Raw genomic sequence first — 25,812 nt, 5'->3', positions numbered from 1 at the left:
TTTTAAAAGAAAGATAGATGATAGAGATATATACACATATATCCTATTGGTTCTGCTTTTGTTTTTGTTTTTGCAGAACTTGAATACTTTAATACAGGGGATATTTGCTGAAGGGTTGTCCTTGAGAGGCTATAAGGGATCTATGAGGTGATGGACTTGGTTGGGAGTATGGAGCAGCTCATCCACAGTTAACAGATGGGAAGGGGGATGAATGGGCATAAATGCAGGGAGATGTGATGGTACAGCATGCAGAGGTTCTCTTTGGATTGCTTCTAATCTCTCCATGAAATAAGAAGAACAATTATCACTAGAGAGTCAGAAAGGGGAAGGCAGTGCGAGGAGTTTGAAGAAAGAAGAAATAATAGTCACCAGGAAAATGGGAGAGATAGTGGAGCTGGGTGAGGGCCTTCAAACTTGCTACACATTAGACTTAGCAAGGAAGTTTTGAAAAATCCCAATGTCCAGTCCACATCCCAGCCTAATTAAATCAAACTGGCTGGTGGGAGCTGGCACCAATATCTGTATAGCTTCAGCAGTGATTCTTTTGTGCAGATGGGTTTTAGAATCACACAACTATAGGTTCACCTTAGTTTAGTGTCATGAATTAAAAGTGAGACCAGTACACATGGTGTGATTGTTCTCAAGTCACAGGTGGCATCCGAGGTATAGGCATGGAGCAGCTAGAGAGACGGTTTAACAACAAATGGGATTTTTTTCTTTTTTTTTTTTTTAAGATTTTTTAATTTATTTGACTGAGAGAGAGAGAGAGATCACAAGTAGGCAGAGAGGCAGGCAGAGAGAGAGGGGGAAGCAGGCTCCCGGCTGAGCCGAGAGCCTGATGTGGGGTTCGATCCCTGGCTCCTGGGATCATGATCTGAGCCAAAGGCAGAGGCTTAACCCACTGAGCCACCCAGGCACCCCCCGAAATGGGATTTTTCTAAGTGAATTCAGTGAAGGGAGTGGGGCAAAGGAATTGAGAAGAGAGGATGTAAGGGACAGATTTATTATCATGGATCAAATAATCAAAGCTGCATAAGAGAAGTGAGAAGATGAAGGCAATATAAGAGATAAAGTAGTTAAGTTATAAGTCCTGGTGGGTGAATCATATACATCTTTGAGTCCTAAAAAGAATGAGCTAAAAAGATAGGAGGCAGTGGTTGGAAAATGAGATGCTTTCAACTGAGATTCTAAAGTGTTCAATAATTGGTAATCTCAGGATCTATGGTAAGACTACGGATAACTGAGGTGGGCTGGATAAAAAGAACACTGAGGACAAAAAGATCAAGAACTGAAAAAGCAGGGAAATGAAAGCTTCTAAAATACTACAAAAACAGTACTGGGGAAATTAATGGTAAACCTGGAGTTAAAAACTTCAGAGAATGAAGTGGAATGACCCAGAGGGTCTGTAGATGTTACAGAGAGGAAAGAAACAAGAAATGAAAATGATGGATTCAATGTAAAAATATTATATTCCTTTAACTAGAATAATGATATAATATTAAGCTATGAAAGTAATGGCTGGTAATATAGTTATCAATAAAGGCACTAAGAGTTACTAAAACTTAATTTCTAACATGTTATAGGACGCTCTATGAAAAACCTTCAAGTTTATATTCAAATAAATATAGAATAAGTGGGTAGATCACAAAAATAACTAAAATCCTCTACCCTCTCTGTGCTTTTTTTCAAGGACTTTGCGCTCCTCCCATCCAGAGCCAGAGTCTTATCTTTCTACTCCTGGACTCTGGGGAGATCTTGTAACTTGCCTTGGCTCAGAGAACGTTACGGAATCGGCAACGTTTTAGTTCCAAGCCATGGCTCAAGAGGCCTTGCAGATTCCTACTTTCTGTCTTAGATCTCTGCCACAGCCGAGTGAACAAACCCAGGCTAGCATGCTCAGCGACATGGCCCAATCATTCCCAGCTAACAGATGGGTAACCAAATAGCAGACATGAATTACACCATCTGTAGTGGGCTTGGTGGTACCCCGCCCCTCACCCAACCAAAGGTATATCCATGTTCTAATCCTTGCAATCTGTGACTATTACCTTATGTATTAAGAAAACTAATTAAAAGTCTTGAAAGAAGACCCTCAGCCTGGATTATCTGGGTGGGCCCTGAATGGAATCACGTATAACTTCATAATAGAAAGACAGAAGGAGTTTTGAGATGGATGCCCAGAGGAGAAGATACAGAGAAGCGGAAGAGGCAATGTGATGACACAGGCAGAGATTAGTCATACAGCCACAAGCCAAAGAGTGCCTGTAGCCACCAGAGGCTGGAAGAGACAAGGAATGGATTCCACTAGAGAGCCTTTCAAGGGAGCACAGCTTCAGACTTTTGGCCCCCAGAACCATAAGAGAATAAACTCCTATTGTTATAAGTCACCCAGTTTGTAGTAAATTTGGCACAGTAGCCACAGAGAATTAATATAACATCCTAGACCATTCAGGCTCCGGGCAAACCTCCAGCTGACCCCAGATGTACAAGCAAACCCAAACCAAAACCATCGAGCCTGGCGCAGATTAGCAGAACTGCGCAGAGAACCCGCTGACTAATGAGGATTAATAAATAGTAGCTATAAATTACTAAGTTTGGTGGTGGTTCGTTAGTAAATACAGTAGCTCTTTGGGCTATCTCTAACTCTTTGTACTCATGTTCATAGAATCACTTCAAAGACCTAGGTTAACGGTATCAATTTCATTATTATTCCAAAAGGACTACAGATCTCTGCTCATTGCTAAAGACTTGCAGCTTCTCCTGAAGCAGGGCTATATATTCCTGCCTGAATGACCTGGGGCTTTATCATGACTTGCTTTGGTGGAGGGCATGTGAGTGGTTGTGACCACAACCACTCAGATGTACCACATCTGAGTGAAAACCTTAAGAGCTATCGCACCTTTTGGTCAGCTCTCTTTTCTCCCTTTCTCATGATAACAACATGTCCCAAGTACAGGCTGCCCCTTCACGCTGGCTTCTGGAATGATAAGGGCACACACAGCAGCACTTAAAGACAAGTGGCAGCTGCTACAGCCTTCCTGTAATCTGAGGGATAGATAAATCTTCATGGTTGTAAGCAAACTGGGGATTGTGCATTTTGCAGAATAACCTAATAAAAGCTGACTGATAGAGTTACTAAAGAGTAATCTTCCAAAGAAAATAACCTGAATGGAGAATTAAGTTATAGCTCTAATTTATATGCAGTCAAATGCTCTACCACTGAGCTATACCCCCCAACTCGAATTTATATGAAACAGTTTTTTTTCATAGGCAAAACGTAAAATACTTGTTTTCACTTTCAGTGGGTATCTTATTCTTATTGAAAAGCATCCTTTATTTATCTAAACTAGTATGTTTGTATGCTCTGACTACTACTTACTCATTGAACAATCAATAAATACTGCTAATATAGGCTAATATAAATGTCAATAGTATTGCCAAGTTTATGTACTAAAAAAAATCTCCATAAGCTTTCTGTCATGGAGACCCCCTACTATGCCATAACCTAGCCTCTCTTCCCCAGACACAGAAAGAAGGAAGCCTCTATGTGATGGGTATAGTGCTCCAACAATAAAGGACAGGAAAAATGCTAACAAACTGAAGTTTCTGAGACAGTGAATGAAGAATGGTCCTTTGTGAGGGGGACGATGGGAGTGAGAGAGAACACTTACTGGGCTGGGGATCGAGTCAGGATCCAGCTTCTTCTGGAGTTGTGGTGGACCAGCCATCTGTGCAGGACCTCCAGGGAAGCCTCCCGGGTAGGAGAGCTGCCCACCTGCCATCTGGGGACCATAGCTGGCTGCTTGGGAAAAAAAGTTTAAAAAGAAAACTATGAGAGACTGTGGACTCTGAGAAACAAACAGGGTTTTGGAGGGGAGGGGGATGGGGAGTTGGGTGATCCTGGTGGTGGGTATTAAGGAGGGCACAAATTGCGTGGAGCACTGGGTGTGGTGCATAAACAATGAATCCTGGAACATTGGGAAAAATTTTTAATTTAATTTAAAAAATTTAATTTTTAATTTAATTAAAAAAAAAAAAGAAATGACTAGAACCCAAGGTCCTAGATGTAGAGCTCACTGACAATATTTCATCTTATTTATGTAAGGCAGAGAGTTAAGTGTGAATATCTATGATTCCCCTTTTCTTTGCACTTGCCACGCTATTCTAAAACTAGCTTTCCTTAAGAGTAAGTGATAGATGCCTTGTAACATAGAACAAAGCTGATTTCCTAGGTAACCCAAGACCTTCCTGAGCCCAGCCTGCCTTACCCTGCTGTGGCGAATATCCCGTGCCCAGCGTCTGTCCTGGAAGAGGCGGAGGCTGGTACTGGGCATTCAGAGGAGCAGGCCCAGGGAGCCCGTCCTGCCTGTGTGTTGATGGAGGCAAGGGCGAGGAACCAGGGCCATTTAGTGCAGTGGGTGGTGGTGGGAGAACCTGAGATCCAGGCTGCATAATGGATGGCTGTGGAGGTCGGGGAAGACCCTGGAACAAAGGTGCTGGAGGGCCAGGGAGCCCCTGGCCAGGGGGAGCCATGCCTGAACCTGTGCAAGAAAGAAGACCAGACCAATAAATGTTGCACTTCTCAGCTCTCTAAATTCTATGAAGTACACACAGGGACACTTTTTGTCCTGACATAAAACAAGAAGGCATCCCTACAAATCAATTTTTTTTCCCCACAAGATGAATCTTCATGCAGAAAGTTACACAAATACTATTTGGGGCATTTTATAAAACTGGAGAATTTTTAAAGGGTAAAAGCAATATTTATAATTTTGGTGAGAAAATTAATAGGATAAATTTTAACTCAATTGCATTAACTTTACATGATACATGTCACTAGTTAAGAAATTGTATGTGGTACAAAATCTAGAAAATCATATAGAGGAAAATGTTCTGTAACAAGAATTATTCACATAACTTACATATTCAATAAATAAATATTTTGTGTCTTGTGCTTGACTTGATCAACTAGATCTCAGAGCTAGGTAGAAATAACAAGGGTCACTAACGTGCTTTCTAATCATATGGGAAATAGTTATAAAACCAGATTATTCTAACTCTGATTATGCGAAATTTATTTGCTTCCTGGAGACTTACCCATCTTGAAATCAGTAAAAGACAGAAAATAGAGGGTTGGGTTTTTTTAGAGATGTATCTAAAAAACCACTTAAAGTAGGGGCGCCTGGGTGGCTCAGAGGGTTAAGCCTCTGCCTTCGGCTCAGGTCATGATCTCAGGGTCCTGGGATTGAGCCCCGCATCGGGCTCTCTGCTCAGCAGGGAGGCTGCTTCTCACTTTCTCTGCCTACTTGTGATTTCTGCCAACTAAATAAATAAAAACTTAAAAAAAAAAAAAAACACTTAAAGTAATGGAAACATTCTTCATCAAGATAAATGGCTGACTATGCTGTTATTACAGTGAAGGTTCCTTTGACCCTTAGAATATACAGCATTGATACAAATCTCAGTACTGTAACTGTTTTCTCTCCTATTATTCTCTTTTCTGCCTCAAACATCTAAGCTTCCATTCTTTTCATGATGTAAATACAGAATCAAAGCACACTGTGAAACAATGAGTACTATATTTTTTATTTTAGGGCTCCATTTTAAACAACACAAAGTTAAAACTACCCTCCACATTTCTCAAAATAATTTCACTATTCTAATGTTTATTTGTGAAGTCAGCATTTTTTTGTTTTTTTTTTATCATTCTAATATTGAATGTTAGTTACACTGAGGGTCTTTCAATTATTCTGAAATAAATGGCAGTATAATCAGGAAAAAAATTAATTACAGCCATACATAATACAGATGATTTATATAAAAATGTCTAAAAAACCACTTCAATATGATGTGCCAGAATTATGCCTATTTTTTTTAGTTATGTCTATTTTATTTTATTTTATTTTATTTTATTTATTTCACAGACAGAGATAGGCAGAGAGGCAGGCAGAGAGAGAGGGAAGCAGGCTCCCTGCCGAGCAGAGAGCCTGATGCGGGGCTCGATCCCAGGACCCTGGGATCATGACCTGAGCCGAAGGCAGAGGCTTTAACCCACTAAGCCACCCAGGCGCCCCTATGTCTATTTTAAAAATGGAAAAAAAACCACCTTCGTTAAAAATACTCATGAAACATGTGGTCAGTGAACACTAATAATGAAACTGTTACCATAGCTGTTAATGTGCATAGCATTGAGCTGACTGGCCAGTTGGGTGACGGATGCAGTGGATGCAGGACTCGGATAAGACGATTGTGTAGATGGTGAATATGGTGCATAGGAGGGTGTCGCACTGTTGACAGGTGGAGGACCTGGAAATCTAAGAGGGAAAAAGGGATGTTAAACAGTATCATAGTTTCATGTACAAATGATAAACAACAAACGTTAATAACCTGTTAAATTTAATCCCATCTAGTGGGCACCAGGAAAATGACTGATATTTTATCCTGTCTTTATTATTAATGTGAGCTCAAAATGAACCATGTAGCATCATCACATAACTATGCTCACAAGCTCAACATGTCAAGATACTTAGTAAAAAATTCCTAATGTAAGCACAGAACCAGCTTTGGAAATCAAGTTTGAAAAGCAGAGTCCACCACAGCTTTATCTATACCAGAGTGAATGTTTAATAGAACAGAACCAAGAAAAATAAAATGCTTTGTGGCTCTATCTTTATGATCATTCTCCTTTTTCTTACCCAGCTTTTAAAATAAAACATCACCTGCACTATAATTTCAGTGCCCTGCAAATAGTATTTGAAAGTGAACTCAGTAAAAAGTTTTTAAATTGTTCACTCATTTTAATCTAAAAATTTCATCATGCTTTACCTTTAATTTAGCTTGAACTTATTGTATATTTCTTTTTCCTTGTTTTGAATGAAACAGTGGCCACCATAGAACAGAATAGAAACAGTGTTCCTATTGTAATTAATCTGTAGAATGAAGTTAAAGCTTTGCCTTCTAGTTACATTATGACTTCTTACTAATAAAAAATGAAATGTTCCAAGATGGTATACTCTGAATTAAATTTCTCCATGAACTGGAAACCGTGTCCCTAGTGGCGGACACTCTTGCCTTCCATCTTCCACTGCCACTTTAGAGGTTAGGAGCAGAGCCTGAGAAAGGCCAGTGGCTGGCTTAAAGTCCCACAACTTATGTGTGACAAAACCAGGACTATCCTCTTCCCAGGTCTTAACCGAGCACACTTTCCAAAACATTTTCTCTTGTCATTTTTCTCCATGTATCTTAAATCGAATGATTACTGTAAACAAAACTTATAATTAACCTTCGAACTGTTATGCTGTATGGTATTTAAGCATATTTCAGAATGATGATATCCCACACTTAAGTTTAATGGATGAATGATCAAATGCTTTTTCTTTGTAAAATTACAAGCTATCCTATAGCAGATATTTGGTTATAAAGGGTTATAAAGTTAGAATGAATAACATTTTAACCCAAAGAATACTGCTTAGCAAAGCTGTTGATTTCCTCTCCTGTCAAAAACTGAAACAAGACCAACACAGTTACACTAAACATCTTTTGATTTAAATAATTTTTGGAATAATTTTTGGAACAAAACTGAATAAGGAGAGAAAATATAAAAGTTAACTTACAGAAGTTCTGTTTATATCTCTAATTTATTAATGATACTAGGAAAAAGAAAGGCAAGGCAAAATATAACTCTAGCCTTAACTGGAACATTTAAAATATTGTTGCTCACTTAGAAATGAGTTCAAGAATTATGTCAATGAAATGTTTTGTCAATTCATTGTTTCATAAAAACATCATTTCTTTTTTCAAGAAATTATGCTTTTGCCTTTTCTTAAAAAAAAGATTTTATTTATTTATTTGAGAGAGAGAGAAAGAGAGAATGAGCATGAGAGGGGAGAGGTCAGTGGTTTCCGGAAAGCAGACTCCCCGCTGAGCGGGGAGCCTGATGCAGGACTCAATCCCAGGACTCCAGGACCATGACCTGAGATGAAAGCAGTCGCCCAACCAACTGAGCCACCCAGGAACCCTGCTTTTGCCTTTTTAAAAAGTCACGAGAGATAGATACATGCAATAATCGCACACAGGCAGAAGGTACATGCTCTATAAGAATACATTAGTGGGTGTAGCATATGGTATTGTTATAGGGTTTGGATCTAATAAGCAGGAACTGGGAACCAGCAGTTAAATTGAGGGAAGGAGAGATTATTCAATTGTTTAAGAAAAAAATTCTCTAAAACATACTCACAGATATTTTACAAATGTTAATAATACTTTTAAAATATAAAATTATATGAATAATTACATACTACAAATAGGATGAAATATGTTTCAAATGGCAGTTATGACATAAGATGCCTCCAGTATTTTTTTAAACTTAACAAAAGGTTAATTATTTAAAATACAGAATATGAAAATATACAACCATTAGGCCATTACTTTTTGACCCATAAATGCCTACTTATCCTTCATTGCTTAATATATGTCCTGGGAATTAGGCTTTAGAAATTCACAATTTTTTTTCCTAACCAACTTAAATGTTGCAGATCTTAAACAGATTTGAATTTTAAAAGCAATTTTATTAATTTAAGAATAAAATAGTAGTAAAGAGCTAGCAAAAACTTTCATTTAGATAAAAGAGATTAACAGAACATTTTAAATTTGCAAAGTGACTTAAAATTTTTCAGTTTCATTACTCTACTAAATTAGTTAATCCGAGGTTACACAGCATGTAGGTTTCAGAGTTTAGATATGAATCCGGGTCTAAAGGCTCCCAGCCTGGAGACCCTGTTGTGTGACTATGGGCAAACCACTTAATCTCCATAGCTCTCAGCTTTCAAATGAAAAAATGAGCAAACAGAATGGAACGATCCCTTTCTGTGCTATATATATAATGGTTAAAATTAAGAAACAAATGATTTAAGTATTTCCCATGTTGATTCCCTCACTTAACAGGTTTCTGGGCAGAGAAAATATTCAATTTTATATTTTAATTTATTGTTTCACTGAATGTCAGAAAAGGGCAGATCTGCCATAAAACACAACAGTCAATAAAGAATTAATACCAGAGGATTAATAAAACATGAAAATTCAGTTTCAGTTTAGTCCTAAACCTCTGGAGAGTTGACTCAATTGTCTGTGGCCTGCTCAACCTCAAATATTTCTTATTTCTAAGTTTGTAACAAATTGGTCAAGTAGTGAGCTGTACGCTGAAGTTTGCTGGAATGTGGAGATATGGTACCAAATTTGTCAAGATTGGACTGAAGTAAAATCTGGATTTTTAAATACTCAGTCCATGAAGTAGAGAAAACAAAACCTCTACCCAATATCACTGCTTTCCACAAAAATAAATAAATAAATAAATAAAATAAAAAAATAAAGAGAAAACTATTCCAACTATTCCTCTTATTTTTCTTTTTTCTTTTCTTTTTTTAAATACCTCTTATTTTTCTTATTCCCTCTTTTTCTTTGCAACCAAGTTCTTAGCAGATTTCACCCCATCAACTTCAATTCGGGAAGACGAATCTCCTCTTTCCACTCTCTTTCCCTCCAATTCATCATTTCTTGATTAAAACAGATAATTTATATAACTTACAGTTACAGCTTTTATTTACTAAATTAATCCCACCCAGCAATAACACTTTGTAGATAACTTCAGAACCATCTACAAGTTTAAGACATAGTGCTTCAGCCAAGATCAAAGAGACTAATGGCTAGGTATGATTTTTAAATTTTATGAAACGGTGCCTGGGAAGGAGCAATATTTTAAAAATAAAAATGATAAATTTTAAAATTTCAATCAACATAATGACTCTGAATTATATCTTGTTTTCATTCAACAGTTTAGATATTGTAAAAGTTAAGAGATTTTTTGATGGGTTCTCGAAGTATAAACAGCACCACTGAAGTGCTATAATCATCAAAGAAATTTCATGAGCCACCTATGCTCTCTGACAATCTGTCATCAGACTGTGTGATTCACCTGCACAATCACTGTGCCCTTTGCCCTGGCACTGAACTATATACAAAGAAATATGTCCCAAGAGGGCAAAGTAGTGCGGTAACCATGGACGCTTAGCATGAATACTAGATTTCTCCCTGATGTTTTAATTTTTAAATCCATTTCCAACCTTTAATTCACAGTTCAAGTTGAAGAAAGTCAATAGTAGGGGAGATGGGGCAGAATCTGTCAGGGTTTCCCTGGGAATTAGAATGAAAGCAGATTTCTAGGTTGAGCTGTTGTGAGTAGCTAAACTGAACCAGTAGGGAGGACAAGCTACAGACAGTAGACTCTCTACATGCCCTCAGAATGGTACCGACAACTGCTAACACGTATTTCACGGGCATTCTTTCTTTCATGGGCATTATGCAGTATGCAAAATTCTCGGCATGCATTAGCCATCAAAATCCTCACAACCACATCACTATGGTTAAAATTGTGATGAGGGGGGCGCCTGGGTGGCTCAGTGGGTTAAGCCTCTGCCTTCGGCTCAGGTCATGATCTCAGGGTCCTGGGATCAAGCCCCACATGGGGCTCTCTGCTCAGCAGGGAGCCTGCTTCCCCCCTCTCTCTCTCTGCCTGCCTTTCTGCCTACTTGTGATCTCTCTCTCTCTCTGCCAAATAAATAAATAAAATATTTAAAAAAACAATTGTGATGAGGGAACTGAGGAACACAGAAGTGAAGCAGCAGCTGCCTGAGCCAAGAGTAGTAAACACGCCTTGACTCTACGGTCTACAATCTTCAGACTTTGCGCTGAGCTCACTCACAACCACACAGCCAGGGTCTATCTGATGATAAAGTCCATGGTTTACTTATTTCTAAGGAACCTAACTGAAGGGAAAGAAATGGAAAGAAACAAAAAGATCAATACAATCTAGGCTAACACCAGTGACCAAAAGCTTTCTTAACTTCAAACCAGCTGTTTAATTTTAGCATTTCTTCTTAAAAAAAAAAAAAAAATCTAAAATACTTGGCAGTTAACAACAATGAACTTTTCCAGATTTTCTCCCCTGTGCTCTGGACAGAGAGTTCTATTTCCTCATTTTACAAGTGAGCAAAATGAGGAGGCCTAGAGGCCCAGGAACTCCACCAGCACCACATAGTTAATTTTCGAGCCAGAAGAGGCATCTTGGTTTTCAGTCTTTCTACTCTAATCCTTGTACCCCACCACCAGGCTAATGACACTAGGTAGGGGTCATCAGGTCAGGTCCCCAGTCAGGCCCTTTCTTCAACTTTGTGCTCCTTGTTCAAACCACAACCACATGCAAACCAGATTACTTAGACTCACTCATCCTCTGTTTCCTTCACTCTGTCTCTCACAGCAACCATGTCAATGGTAAATGTTACTCTGACAAACAAGGGCCAGGAAGTGTCAACTTCACAAATGTCCTATAGGAGCATTAACTCGATGACATTTAAAAGTCCAGAGAGTTTTCCCACTAACAGGGACTACTCACAGGTCCCTTGAAAGTATAACTGAATGGCTTCAGCAACAGCAGGTCCAGATTTCACACCAAGGGGTAAATCCTCCTCTCACCAACCCTACAGCCTAACAGCCTGGAAAAGGAACCTAGGAAATGAAGCCTCCAGGTATTCCTTGGAGAAATTCCAAAGTAAACACGATAAACAGCTTTGGCACTGGGATTCTCAGTGGCAGTAGCTCACCGGAAAAATAATAATGGGACTTCCAGCAGGGCAGGTGTGATGTTGACTCCCTTCCCAGGGGATAGTCCCCAGTGGGATACAGAGCTCTACACATCTCATACAGCTCATACGTTGACTTCTTCAGGCCTGCCTCCAACTTTTCCCTTTCTTAATTTATTATAAACGCAAACAGAGGATTTATTTCCTGTGGTTTTTACTATCGACCTACCTTTCAAAAATCCCTCACTGGCATCTGTGTACCTTTCACATCAAATCCAGTTTTTACCATTAGCCACAATCTGATTTAATTTTTAAAATACTTATTGAGCACCTACTGGCACTGAGCTCAGTCCTGCGAAGGATTCAACACGATAGATGATTTAAAATGTACTGGGGCATACAGGGCATAGACATCTGAAGAAATCAGAGATTCATAACGGAACTCTAAAATGAGATGAATATAATGTAAAATTAAAATGTGTGGTATTGACACAAGTAATTTTTTATATATTTTTAAATATGTACTGGTCTTGTTTTTTTCCCTAACTTTTCTAAATGTCTGTTTCCTAGGACAATCTAGCAAGTCCTTTTACAAGGGTGTGGGCAGTATCAAGAGGTCAAATCAATAAACATGCTAGTTTAGAAGGCACTTGTGAGACAATTTTAGTAGAATATACAAATGCGGGTTGGAATCTACCTAGCTCACCTTTGGGGAGGATGCCCTTGGGCGTGAGCTCCATTCTGGCCAAACTGATGGGGTCCAGGAGGTGAAGGACCCTGAGGCAACATGCCCCCAGGGGCAGCAGCCCCCAAAGGCCCTGCTGGCTTCATCATACCTGCAACAGAAGGGCATGAATTTAGAAGAGTATGAATGTGCAAAAAGAGAGGATGCAATGCCATTAGGTTGAAAATGAAAACTAGCAGGAGTGGGAGGGTAAAAAAAGGGTTAAGACAAGTTCTCCTTTAAACTTGCATTAACCACCATCAACCACCACCTATCAATGCCAGGCTCCAGCACAGTTATTTGACCATCATATTGATAGGAGAACAGAAAGGAAAGAACCATTTCAATATCAAACAGAACAAAAACAGAAGAAACGACCTTGCATTTGGTAGAAGCACCTGATAGAACATACTATCACACAAAGAAAGCTAGAATACAAAGTGGAAAATGCCATTCTGGATATCAGAAAATAACTGGGATAAAACAGTATGAACCATCATCAAGATCTTAACTGTAACTATGGAGAGAGAAAAAAAAAAAAACCTCTGAAAACGTCTTTGATTACAGTATGTGGAAAGTAGCATCTGCTTTTCCAACAAATGCAAAGCAAGTTTCAGTTAATAATTCTTCCAGGATTCCAAATAATTGGGTGATAAACAATCGAGGGACTCCTAAACTCATCATATTCACTCATATAAAATGTGGAATCATGGGGCGCCTGGGTGGCTCAGTGGGTTAAGCCTCTGCTTTTGGCTCAGGCCATGAACTCAGGGTCCTAGGATCGAGCCCCGCATCGGGCTCTCTGCTCAGTGGGGAGCCTGCTTCCCCTCTCTCTCTCTGCCTGGCTCTTTGCCTACTTGTGATCTCTGTCTGTCAAATAAATAAATAAAATCTTTTTAAAAAATGTGGAATCACGTGATTAGGAGATGCTCCTGGCAATAACTGTTTTCCTTTACAAGAGTTCCTTCTCAAAAGATATTTCAAGGTCTCTCTTTAGAACTGTTTGCAGACATCTTTCTCTTCTGGAGAAACTGCGGTATAAAAGAAAAGTCTCTGAACATGGGTCAGAGGAGTTCAAGGCCCCACCTGGCCATTTACTAGCAGATAGAGGTATGGTGTTGGGCGAGAAGTTTATATTCAAATACCTCAGTTTCCTTCCCCTCGTTGCAAAAGGAAAGGCTTGGACTAGATCACTTGTGACACCCCTTCTAGTCTTTTAAAAGAAAAAAAAAAAAAGTCTTCTATTTGCTCTCTCTCCACTTCCAATCTGCTTATTTTGTTCCAGCTCATTCAACTTACTTTTGACCCCACCCTCCTCTCTGGCACCATCATCCATGACCTCCTAGTGCCTTGTGTGCACTCCTCCACTTGACCTCATAGTGATACTTCACACCCAACATCTCTTTTCTTCTTATGTCTTCCTCTAGAAAGTTTATTCTCTCAGGTAACAAGAGATTGACTGGATGACCTTACAGCTGCCAAACAAAAGTTTCTTATATTATCATCATCATCATACGGCCGAGAGCATGCTTTCAGATGCTTGGGTAATATGGAATGTAATACAACCAGGGAAATGGCTGTATTCGTGAATAATACTGAAACTAATCACAAATGTTTTTTTTTTTTTCTTAAAATGGGATGCCTCAAACTTAAGAAAAATTTTAACTTTACAGTCACAGTCTTATTTAGCAATTTCTCATATAATAAGAAAAAAAAAACAAATATTTTTCTTACAACACTACATTTTTATATGATGTTCTAAACTCCAAAGCCAACAAGTTAGAAAAACATGAGACTTGTAGTCACACAGACTTGGATGTGAATTCTTTCTCCACCATTTAACAGCTATGACTCTGACAAGGATACTTCTATCTTCTGAAAACTTGACTTTTAACACTGTGTCATAGAAGTAATGTCCCCTATCTCTGAGAACAGTTCTGAGAATTAAGGCAATAGATATGAGAGCATACCGAAATGTCTGATATATTAAGGCAATCAATCAACAAATCTTGGCTTCCTCTCGACCATAACTCCTGCCCTCCTTTTTTCAAGGATTTATATTCTAACAGTACATATACACAATAATTATATGCACACTTGTATTTTCATTTTTGAAACGTTATTTTGGACAAGAATAGAAAGTCCACAACACAAGTGCTAAAATAATAATTACACATACTATAAGAAACCAAAGATGTTTTAATTTCTTAGATAAGTAAATCCCAATATCATCAACAACCCTCAAAAATATGTCCAGAGAATCAAAAAAACAGTTTCTAGAATTACTCTTGTCTGGGTATTCCCATGTGTATCCATGGGATGCAAGTTTATAAATTTCCCTATTTTCAAAAACAAAATGGAAAAAAAAAAAACCCAGTTTATATATACTCAAGCAGAACTGTTATACACCAATTTCACTAAAATGTTCTTTACCTTTTATTTTTGAAAATCAACTCTATGGCAACATTTCAAACTCATTCTTGTTCAAGGTACACTCAATGTGCCTTTGAGACACTGAGAGCTCTTACGGAAGTCACAACCACGTAAACAAACAATGACAGTGCCTTGTGATCAGTACTGCAATATGCAGATGGACAAGCTCTCTCTCCCTATAGGAATCAAGAAAAAGTTCAAAGAGGAAGGACTGCTTGAGCTGAATCTTGCCAGACAAGCAGGATTCTTAGTATAGAAACAGGATAGAGGATTTCAGGCAGAAGGGAAAACTTGTACAAAGATATAAGAGGGCATAACATGATAACAGACTGGTAGAAGGTACAGGGCAGAGAGGTTATGGGGAAAAGGGGCTGGAACAGAAGTTATTGTGGTTGGTCGGGTCAGGCTGCAAAGTCCTGTGTGCCATTTGGACTCTATCCTCAGGGCAAAGAGAAATCGGTATCACTGTTATCTGCAAAGTCATAGTCTTCTCATTACACGTATTTTCAAAAGTGATCAGAGATAAAAAGAAATTGGGTTCTTTATAGTATGAGATTTTAATAGGAAAGGAAAACCATAGCATGAGAAAGAACTAACTATACTTATGTCAAAAAAAAAAAATCTCTAAAATCACAAAGTGGTCTTCAACACAGTGGCAGATATTATAGACTCGCTTACTCAATACTAATTCCATTTCCCTTCTGACTTACCTTTCTGTGGTTCTGAGCTGGAAAGATGGAATCTCCACTGCATAAATTCTCTTACAAATTAGGGTTGCCACGTTCTCTAAATTCAGCAAAACAACACTCCTCTGGGAGACCCTGAATAGGGGGCAGAGATGGTAGTTCTGGGGTAGAAAGGCACTAGCTACTGAAGGAATAGCCCTGTGTGAGGTCTGCATTTCCATGGACCACGGAGTCCCAAGCTTGGTTCTAGCTTTCTCTAGCACTCTCTTGGCTTCTTAATACCCTCTAACAAATTGCTTTTTGCTACAGTGGTTTCTGTGATCTACAAAAACACCCTGCTGAAAACAACATCACTGAAAAGCATATCTTGGATTTGGCCCTGGATCTGACAAACTAAAACTAGAATTAAAAGTCATTTGTGGAAAAAAGAAGTTTATCTAAAATGAATAAAGATGCCTTTTACTGCTTTAAGTTGTCTAATTATTGTGGCTAGGACTTCCAGTACTACATTGAATAAAAGCGGTGAGAATGGACATCTTTGTCTTATTCCTCACCTTAGGGGAAAAGCTCTCAGTTTTTCACCATTGAGTCTGATATTAGCTGTGGGTTTTTCATACAAGGCCTTCATTAGGTTGAGGTATATTCTCTCTAGACCTCTTTTGCAGAGAGTTTTTCTTTTTTAACACGAGTGGATGTTATACTTTGTCAAATGCTTTTTCTGCATCTATTGAAATGATCATATGGTTTTTATCCTTTCTCCTGTTGATGAGATGTATCATACTGATTGTTCTGCGAACCCTGCACCACATTTTCGTCCCAAGAATAAATCCTACTTGATTGTGGATGTATGATTTTTTTTTAATGTATTGTTGAATTCAGTTTCCTAACATGTTGCTAAGGATTTCTACATCTATATTCATGAGAAATAATGGCTTACAGTTCTCCTTTTTGTGCTGTCTTTATTTGGCTTTGGTATCAGGGTAATGCTGGCCTCACAGAATGAATTTGGAAGTTTTCCTTCCTCTTCTATTTTTTTGGTATAGTTTAAGAAGGTATTAATTCTAGCAAAACAACTCAGTCAGGGAAAGACAAATGCCATATGATCTTTTCATATCGAATTTAAGAAAGAAAACAAATGAGCAAAGGGAAGTGGGGAGAGAGAGGCAAACCAAGAAACACACTCTTAACTATAGAAAACAAACGGATGATTACCAGAGGGGAGGTGGGTGGGAGGATGGGTGAAATAGGTGATGGAGATAATAAATGCACTTATCATGACTTCATAAATAAAATAAAATAAAGACAAGTTCCCTATCATATGGACACAATCATAATGACCACTGTTCCCAAGGCACTGTGCCTGCTTGTGTACCTATATAAGCTGCTATTTATTATGAGCCTCACCTCTTCCACAGCCCTACCCTAGTTCAAGGACATCAACAGTTCTTGCCTCTTAGCTTCCATACCAGTGGTCCTCAATCGGGGCTTATCTTACCCCTGAAGGGACATTTGGCAATGTCTAAGGTTTCTGGTTGCCACAGCCTGGGGATGGCGGGCATGGGCCAGGTAGGTATAGTATGGCTTATACTCCACTGTGTAGGGGTGAAGAATGCTATTAAACACCCTATACCACACAGCACAGCCTCCCACAAAAAGGATTAACTGGCCCCAAATGTCACCAGTGCTGAGGATGAGAAACCCTGTTCCAGAAACCAGTGTGTGCAGGTCTGATGCCTTCTCTATACTTTCTAATGTGGAATGTAACTCCTTCTAAAATATACATGGGATCATGACCCTTCCCAGTTTAAAATGCTTCAGTGGTACCCTACTGCCCTTAAAGCCTAAATAAAGTCTTAAGATGATCCCACTTTCCATTCCAGGCATACATCTCAGTGCTGGCACTCTGTGTTAGCCAGGCTGAACCTTTTGCAGGTGGCTCCAAAGTGCCACCCCATCCCCCACCCCAGCAAGCTGCCTCCCTACGTGGCCAACTTTTACTCATCTTCCAGGTCATTTCTTCCAGGAAGATTCCCTTGATCCGTAAGTCTTGGTTATGTGCCCTGCCATGTGCTACCATGGCACCCTCTACCTCCTTTATCTTGGTACTACCCCCGTATTGTCACTGTCAATTTACTTAATGCATGTCCCACTAGATAAGTATTAGAAGGGCTGAGATTAGATTTATTTCATTCATTGTTATTTGGCGGTACTTTGCTCACTCAATAAATCTGTAAAATTTGTTACTACATAGCACTAGCACCACATGATAGGCATAAACGGAGGTATGGTATGTGAGAAACGCAAAACAAGAGTTAGCACTGCTCAGATCTATGTAAGAATAGATACTTCAAGGAATCACAGCCAGGTTGCCTGTGTCCATCACAAAAACAACAAAAGGATCATCAAAAGACTAGAAAAGAAGGCAGAGAAGATTAGGAAACCTAGGGTCACTCAGCACAGAAAAATAAAGGCTAGGGTAATGTAGTGACAGCCTTAAATAATTAAACAAAAACACCATATTTTACAGAAAGGTATATTTACAGAGTCTGATAGCCTAGTATCCATCTAAGAATTAAATAAGGAGAAAGAGGTTTAAATTAAAGTGTGAAGGATTTAGTACAACAGAGACAGTTTCCTTGTTGTTGTTTTAATATCAGTAAATACCAGAGTGTTGCTGATGAATGAAGCAGCTTGTCATTCACACACTCATTTATGGAGTAATTTCTCTGCTTTAGGCCCATCCATTAAAATACAGTGTAGTAAATAGTAGAGAGTCCTGCACAGGTGTTAGGAGAACACAAAAAGAAGAAAGTATTTATAGATAGGCTTGAGAGAGAACAGTGGTCAGAAAGGCCTGCGGGCACAACATTTGAATTAAATCTGAAGGAGAAGTGTGGACGTAAACCCTACTGGGATGACAGTGTGAAGGCATGGATAGGCCTTCTAGTAGTGTGGGGCGCAAATCAGAGCACAAACCAGCCTCCCAGTGACTAATGGCTTACTGCCACTGTTGGAACAGGCATGGTAACACGGCAGACAAGCTGAAAAAAGAAAACGAGTAAATCAATGAGGATCTAATGAGCTTAAAATAGAATCGGTGGCTGTGGGAAGCCATAAAAGATTTTAAGCAAAAGAAGTAAAAAATTAGATTTGTGTGCCATAAAAATCCCTCCAGCACAGAACTGGATGTTTGGAGAATGGCAGTACTGGAGAGAGAGAGAATGGGTAAGAGATCACTTTAGTAATCCAAGTGAAAGATGAATGGCTTGAATAAGAAGAGTGACATGAGGATAGAGGGGAGGAAGCAGGTAGGAAAGAGTTTACAATCACCCCGAAAGAATTTGGGAGGACAACTGCATTGGAGAAGGTAAAAGGAAGAGATTGTTTTTAATAGTGTAAGTTTCGAATTTGAATAACTGAGTGAATGATGATAACATTGGGTGAGATATGGAATGCCAAAAAAAATAGGTTTCATGAAAAAAATTCTGAATTATTTTGGACATGATGAGTCTAAGGTGCCCATGTAAACAGGTGGACAATTGAAAATATGGGTCTGGAGCTTAGGAGAGACACATGGGCTAGAGAAATAGATCTGAGAGACTAGTATGTCATATGGAATGTTACAGCATAGGGGAAAAAATCTATAGAGAGGAAAAGAGGGGTGATGATAGAACAATGAAGAAGAAATAGCAATGCCTAGGGTCACTGAGAATGGGTAGGGGGCTCCTTAGAAAAAAATGTCCAGAAAGCCCTCGAGAAAAATAACAAAAGATAGTGTCACTGGAACCAAAGGAGAAGAGAATTTTGTACAAACAAGAGCTGTAAACAGTGTCAAATTCAAAAGAGAACAGGACGATGTCTACTGCATCTGGTAATAGGGCCACTGGTGACCTTGGTGTGGGAAGGGTGGAAGGGGACCAAGCTATGGAGCAGAGACTATACTGAGCCATGAAGGGACTGAGAGGCAAGGATGGAGGGTCACTGAAGGAAGTGAGTACTTGCTTAAGAAGACAGCTGTGAAGAGAGGAAGGAAGAGCAAAGAATACTGAATGTTCTACTTAGGTGTGTATTAGAGTTTGTTGTTTATTTTCTTGAGGGACTCTGGTATGAATCCTGGGACCCTGAATAAGTCACAGTACACTAGTCAGTTTTCTTAGCTGCAAAATAGAGGTAATAATCTATTGCACAGCATTGTGTGAAGATTAAATAAGATAACGCATGGACAGTTTTCAGGACCAGTTTTTGATACACGGGAAGCACTCAAAAAGAACAATTTATAATTTTCACCATATACAAATGCACAGGAGGAATGAGCCACCAGATAGAGAAGACTGGGGAAGACTGGTTTTGGACAAAAGGAGGATGCTTCATTTGAAGGTTTTTTAAAATTAGGGGCCTACTAAATCACAAGGGTGACTTTCCACAGGAAATTCCCAGTCTTAGAGCATCTTCTGCAAAAAAATGGCGTGTGTGGTTGCTACAACCCAGCCTCACCACAGGGCTTTCCTCACCCTTCAGTGGCTCCACACTCCATACATGCTATCCAGCAGAGCCCAGATCCTACATATCTGAATCAGTCCTCATGAGCCCCCCAAAATACTATTTTACATACAGCCAATTTCCACCAATGACTTGAGTTGAATTCCTCAGCATTCTCTCAGAATTCCCAAGAACTGTCTTACACAAATATTTTTAGGAAATTTGGGACCATTAGACCTGAAACAGGCTCTTATTTGCTTCCCTCCAACCCTGAAATGCGGTCCCTCCGAGCAGCCCCTTGATAAATGTGGTCTTATGGTGCCAACAGCAATAGAGTGGTAGTCCTACAATATCGTTCAATAATGATTTCAAGGTAAGGCCATGTTTTTCTTGTTATTATCATAGAGGAATCTTTGGTACATGAATCTAATCGTATTTTTCCAATTTCAAACCTGATTTTTTAATCTTATTGCCAAAACATATAAAATACACACATATGTATATGTCTATACATATAAGGTATAGTATATATATTTATATACATTTAATTTGGTTTTTTATTACATTTTCAAATAATCTTGCACCACTGACTAGTAGCAAGAACAAGTCTAATGGTAAAAACAAAACACTCAGGAAGCTTCTTTTTTTTAATCTATATTTAAAAACCAAACTAGTCATATTCCAAGCAATAGTCAAACTGATGATGTAGGCTTCTTCCATAAGAGACTTCTCCAGTAAGCTATACACTCAAACCACAGCATCACATAATGACCATTCAACACTTCTAAAGCTGCTATTTCAGAATATCTTAGGTATCTAAGCCTGAGAATCAATAATCACATGCAAGTCAAAATAATGCACTTTACCTGGTGGAGAACCTGCATGAGATGGGTCCCCATAGTGTCCGTAATGGGGTGGAGAAAGGCCTATTCCAGGCTGGGACTGAGAATAGGGGGGTGTAGCCACATATCCTTGTTGACTCATTATGAAAATATCATTCCAAGGGATAGCTTTACAAAAGAACTCTGCAACAGAAGGAAAAAAAAAAGGTCAACAATAGAGTTTGAGTTACTTAATGCTATTCAAAATATGAACACTGCTAATAAATATTTATAATGATTTGAGGAAAATATCAGGTGTGAGAGACATCTTCATGTCAGACAACATACCATATTATCTTCTAAAAAGGCTCTAATCATAGCTCTATGGAACTCAGTAACTCACTTCTATAGGCAAGTTCTCAGGCACAAAATCTAAATAACAATCACTTTTCCACTGAAAGAATGAACTATTTCCCAGATAGTCTCTCATAATGTATCCACTATTTTTGTGCCTTTGGTTTCCATGGCCCCGTTTCAGAACAAGCATGCCAAGAGCAATAATCACAAGTCATTCAATTGACTGACCAGCAGAGCTGCTAGTAGTCTGCAATCAGTTGTTTCAGGACTTGGGTCATTTCAGTGCTATCCTAATTAGTAATTTTAGTCAGGCAGCTAGGATAAAGAGAAAATTAAAAGTCCAACAAATATAGCAGAAGAAAAAGAAGTTGGTAATGGACTTATTTTATGAGTCATAAAATGTCTAAGCCAGGTTGCAGCCTGCAAACATTTGACAGTTATCAGTGGTTTCTCATTCAAAGATGACAGACTCTCTTTCTAATTTAAATATCACACCTCTAAGAACATATACACATATATTTAAGGAAAGAAGGGGAAAAAAGCAATTTCATATATGTTCAGGCATGCGCACACACCTCACAGTACAACACACCCATCTTGATTCTACTCAGAAGCTAGACATCGATTTGTTTTAAATTTACCATTTCTCCAGGTTTCACAAAATAAGACACATTTCATAGAACTATGCTCAAAGAATTTTTATAATGAAAAAAAAAAAAAAAGCTCTGAATCCTGGTAAAGGAAGTAGTTTTTCACTACAAATCTACCAACACTTAGCTGTCTGACATGGAATAAGGTGAAGAACCTCTTTGGGCCTCAGTTCCCTCTTACAAAACAAAGCTTCTAAAGGCTTTGCAGACATAAAACACTGATCCTACAGTTTCTCTCCAGTTTCTTCATCCGGCATAGGAATATTTTCCTTTTGTTGTTTTAGGATGCTACCTTTTAAGGTAAAAGTTGGATGACACCTGCTAAGACTTGAAACAGAGCTATAGTCAGGAAATCTCATTCTTCATTTGGTTTCATTTTCCTATTAAACGCTGAAGTTTCCAAAATTAAAAGGAAATATTATAAGGTTATCTTCTTCTTGGAAGGAGAGAACTAAAGAGAGGAGAGATAGGCAAAAGCCTGCCGGTCCACTTTGTTCCTGACAACAATTTTACCCTCCTCCCACTTCAGCAGAGAGAGACGTGGCAGCCTGAGCTTTGGTCAAGCTCATCCAACCAGGCAGGCACATTTAGGAAGTCAGCAGGAGCACACACCTACGTAGCAGCCTGTTGCTGAGTGACGGAGAGGAAAGGCAGGGATGTTCACTCCAAACAGCAGGAAGCAAGCAGTCGGGTCCCTCTTAACTGGTCCTGACAGGAATTTGCTTCCTCATGCAACCCAGTTTGCCACGTCAAACTTCCTCACACAGCACCAAGTTACAGAAACCTGACTCAGCTTCAAGCGGCGACATGGCACAAAGCCATTTGGCAAGAACAGGCCTAGGATCAAAATCTGGGGAGCTTCCATCACAGAACAAGCCCCAGGCCACTGTCACTGGCCAAGGAGAGCCAAGGTGTGCTTCTCACCCTGGACCAAGTTTGGATCTGGACAAATTGGTTTCGCTATCGGATAGGATGTCCCGAAGCCTGAAGATACAGTTGCCATTTTTACTCTATTTCCAATATTGCCTACCTCCGAAGATGAAATTAAGTTGATACAGAGACAAGAAAACCGCTGGCCGTGCCACTGGAATATTGTGGCTGCTGAGGACCCTAACCACGCAGTTCCAGCATCCCAAGACAAAAAGATGGGGGCGGGGGCGGGTAAAAGAATGCCCACGCCCACCCACCCCACCCCCATTATTAAACTGCACGAAAAGGCTAAAGGAGCAAAGTATGAGGTCTCCTCCGCCGACCTGCCACAGGTGAGCATCCAGCTCTCGCCAACGCCCATCCTAGGCCGGGGACTGCACCCCACTCTAGCTGTGGCTGGGGAGGGGCTGTCCCGCCAGAGCCAGGCAGGGTGAGGCATTACCTGGTCGGCTCCCGCACGCCGCTGGACTTCCGAGAGCCTGCCCTCAGCTCCTAGCGCCGGATGCCCCCGGTGGCCCAGCTCCCGCTGCGGCCGCTCGTCCCACCGCGCCTTTCCCCCCGGCCCTGTGTCCCCACAGTCTGGTCTCGCTCACAGAGTTGCAGCCGGGCTGGGAACTGCCACGTCAAACACTCTCCCGGCTGCGCGCCCCCAGCGCCGGGGCTCAGACCAGCTGCCGCGCTCCCGCCGGCGCACGCGCACAGACCGGATCGGGCGGGGAGGGGCGGGGCGGGGCCGGACCGGGGGCGGGCCGGCCCGGAGCGCGGCGAGTGTATTGGCTACCCATCCTTCCCTTTTTTCCCCCCTCTATTCGCTTCTTCCCGTCTGTTTTGTTTGTTTCCCTACAACAGGTCAAAAAATTTTAACGCTGTTGTTAAATTAGAGCAACGTTTTCTCAGTGGATCCCCGCAGGAAGGCGGGAGTGCTTAATGAGGGTTCATTCATTCTTTCATTCAACAGGTTGCGGCTTCAGCTATTCATTCATTACATATTACATAACTTGTGATATTCCAGGTGTTGCTTGCGGATACGGGAAGGTACATGATTCAAGACCCCTAGGGGATTAGCATTTAAAGGCGAGTCTGGAATTTAAAGGCGAATCTGGCACGTGTACACGAACAATTTGATGACGCATTCGTACAATGCTCTACAGAGGAAGGAACGCCCAAGGCAGCCTAGCAACGTGTAAAATAGGAAGGAAAAGATGTCCCAACTGAAAAGTGTGGGAAGGAATGTCTTCACTGAATCTGAAGTTGCTAGACGTCTGTGTATTCCTTATAGGAATGCCTACAGATTGATTGTGAAGGAGGATGACTGAACCCGTCCCAAACAGGGGTCAATACGTGTATACTCAGTGTTTAGCTCACTGTATTGTGAGGAACCACTGAGAAAGGCAGCATATGTGACAGCTGGAACTTTACTTCTTTTCTCTATCTAGCCTTAAAAACTAGGACCATCTGGCTGGTTTCTCACAATGCCCCACTCCTGGATAGATAGACCTTCAACCAACTCTAGGTTTGGCATAGCTACCACTTTGCTCCAACTTACAAAAGCAAACCAGGTCAGTGTTTTGTTTCCAAAATACACTTTCTTCTGGAACTCCTGGGTGGCTCAGTCAGTTAAGTGTCTGCCTTTGGCTCAGGTCATGATCCTAGGGTGCTGGGATCACGCTCCACATCAGTCAGTCTCCTTACTCAGCGCAGAGTCTGCTTTCCCCTCTCCCTCAACCTGCTTCTCCCACTGCTTGCTCTCTCTCTCTCTCTGTGTGTCAAATAAAATATTAAAATATATATATATATATATATATATATATATATATGTATATACTTTCTTCTGGGGCACAAGAAGATTGAAAAAATACTTGACAAATCCCTTTACTGACAAAATCCCTGGGCAAAAATTGCATAGGGGTGATACTATGGCTGAAATGCTATAGTAGTTTTGCAGGTATTTTAAGTTATTCCAGCATGGTGAAGACCTAATGGTCACCTTTCCCCCTTCTCCTTTTTTACAGTTTTAAGGTGTGGTGCCTGGCCTACATCCAGCTTCAACATTGGTCAGATTTGAGAATCCACAGTGAAAAAATTGTTTTAAAACGTTTGATGGAGTTTAGGAAGCTCTGGTCTGCATTAAAGCAGCACAGCTTGTAAGAGCAAAAAAAAAAAAAAGTTGTTATAGTACAGTTATGTCACAATGTAGGAGAGAGCAGTCACTTGGAGATAGGAACACTATGCAATTAGCTAGTTAGCTTGTTGTCTCTATAAAACCACTGAGTTTGAGTTTGTAAATTCTTTCTTACCTCTTGTTCAGGGGCACCAGGACAATTTGTGATTTCAGTTCTAAGACAGTGTGAATTCCTAAATATTTAAAGTTGGAAGGGATTAGAACTATAGATAACTCAATATTCAGTGAGGATGGAATTCAATTTTATAGATTAAAAAGACGAATTTCAAAATAATGAAAATAACTTACTAGTCTTTTAGTTGGAAGTCATGCCTTCTGATTTTAATTTCAAAGCATTTTTACCTCATTTTTCTTCCTCTTAATATGACTCTGATTAGCTCTAGTAAATTGTTTTGCCTTTCTCTCCTATATCTGCCTTATATTTAAGCTTTCAAATAAATACAATATTAATAGATCAAACAGCTCCACCAGTAATTAGAGTTAGTAATCACAAATTTCTTTGTCTTATAAAATAGACTTCTAGTTTCAGTCCTGCTTCCCTTCTTGTGACCTTAAGTAACAAACCCTTTAGTGACTAATTTCTGACCTTATTCTTGTGGTAGCATTGCTGAGTCTCAGCAGACAGGAAGGTTAGCCTGGATTCCCAGCCTTCCTTGGTCCGACCTATCCCACTGCCACCTGATGCCAGCCTCTGATGTTCCATGTATAATTAACACTATGTGGTCACCTTGGTAACCATATACTAATTGAAAGGTGAAGTCACAGGGAATGTCCATGTGCTGGGGTTCTGTGCTCTTTATGGTCTTTCTGTTCCAACTTTATATTTATTTTACTTTTTAAGTAATCTCTGCGGCCAGTGTGGAGCTTGAACTCACAGCCCTGAGATTAAGAGTCACATACGCCACTGACTGAGCGAG

At 39.9% G+C, this 25,812-nt stretch overlaps 1 protein-coding gene across 4 annotated transcripts in view; it reads right to left on the bottom strand.

Moving 5' to 3' along the window:
* Window positions 1-25,500, bottom strand: part of SEC24D (SEC24 homolog D, COPII coat complex component) — a 103,426-nt gene extending 77,926 nt beyond the window's left edge. The window contains exons 1-6 of one of the 4 annotated variants that reach the window (XM_032858748.1): window positions 25,482-25,500; window positions 20,822-20,980; window positions 12,340-12,469; window positions 6,166-6,314; window positions 4,269-4,541; window positions 3,672-3,802 (exon numbers count right to left, since the gene is read on the bottom strand). In XM_032858748.1, coding sequence (XP_032714639.1) covers window positions 3,672-3,802; window positions 4,269-4,541; window positions 6,166-6,314; window positions 12,340-12,469; window positions 20,822-20,939 — 801 coding nt within the window. In that variant the 5' untranslated portion in view covers window positions 20,940-20,980; window positions 25,482-25,500. Of the gene's footprint in view, window positions 1-3,671; window positions 3,803-4,268; window positions 4,542-6,165; window positions 6,315-12,339; window positions 12,470-20,821; window positions 20,981-23,155; window positions 23,404-25,481 lie in introns of those variants that run through there. The other 3 variants (XM_032858747.1, XM_032858749.1, XM_032858752.1) reach the window with 3 other exon arrangements.
* Between the last annotated feature and the right edge of the window lie 312 nt (window positions 25,501-25,812).

Source organism: Lontra canadensis, unplaced genomic scaffold, assembly GCF_010015895.1.
Source record: "Lontra canadensis isolate GAN:19392208 unplaced genomic scaffold, GSC_riverotter_1.0 scaffold1, whole genome shotgun sequence".
NCBI lineage: Eukaryota > Metazoa > Chordata > Mammalia > Carnivora > Mustelidae > Lontra > Lontra canadensis.
Note: the sequence above shows the minus strand (reverse complement) of the source record. Positions and strands in the feature narration are given on the sequence as shown.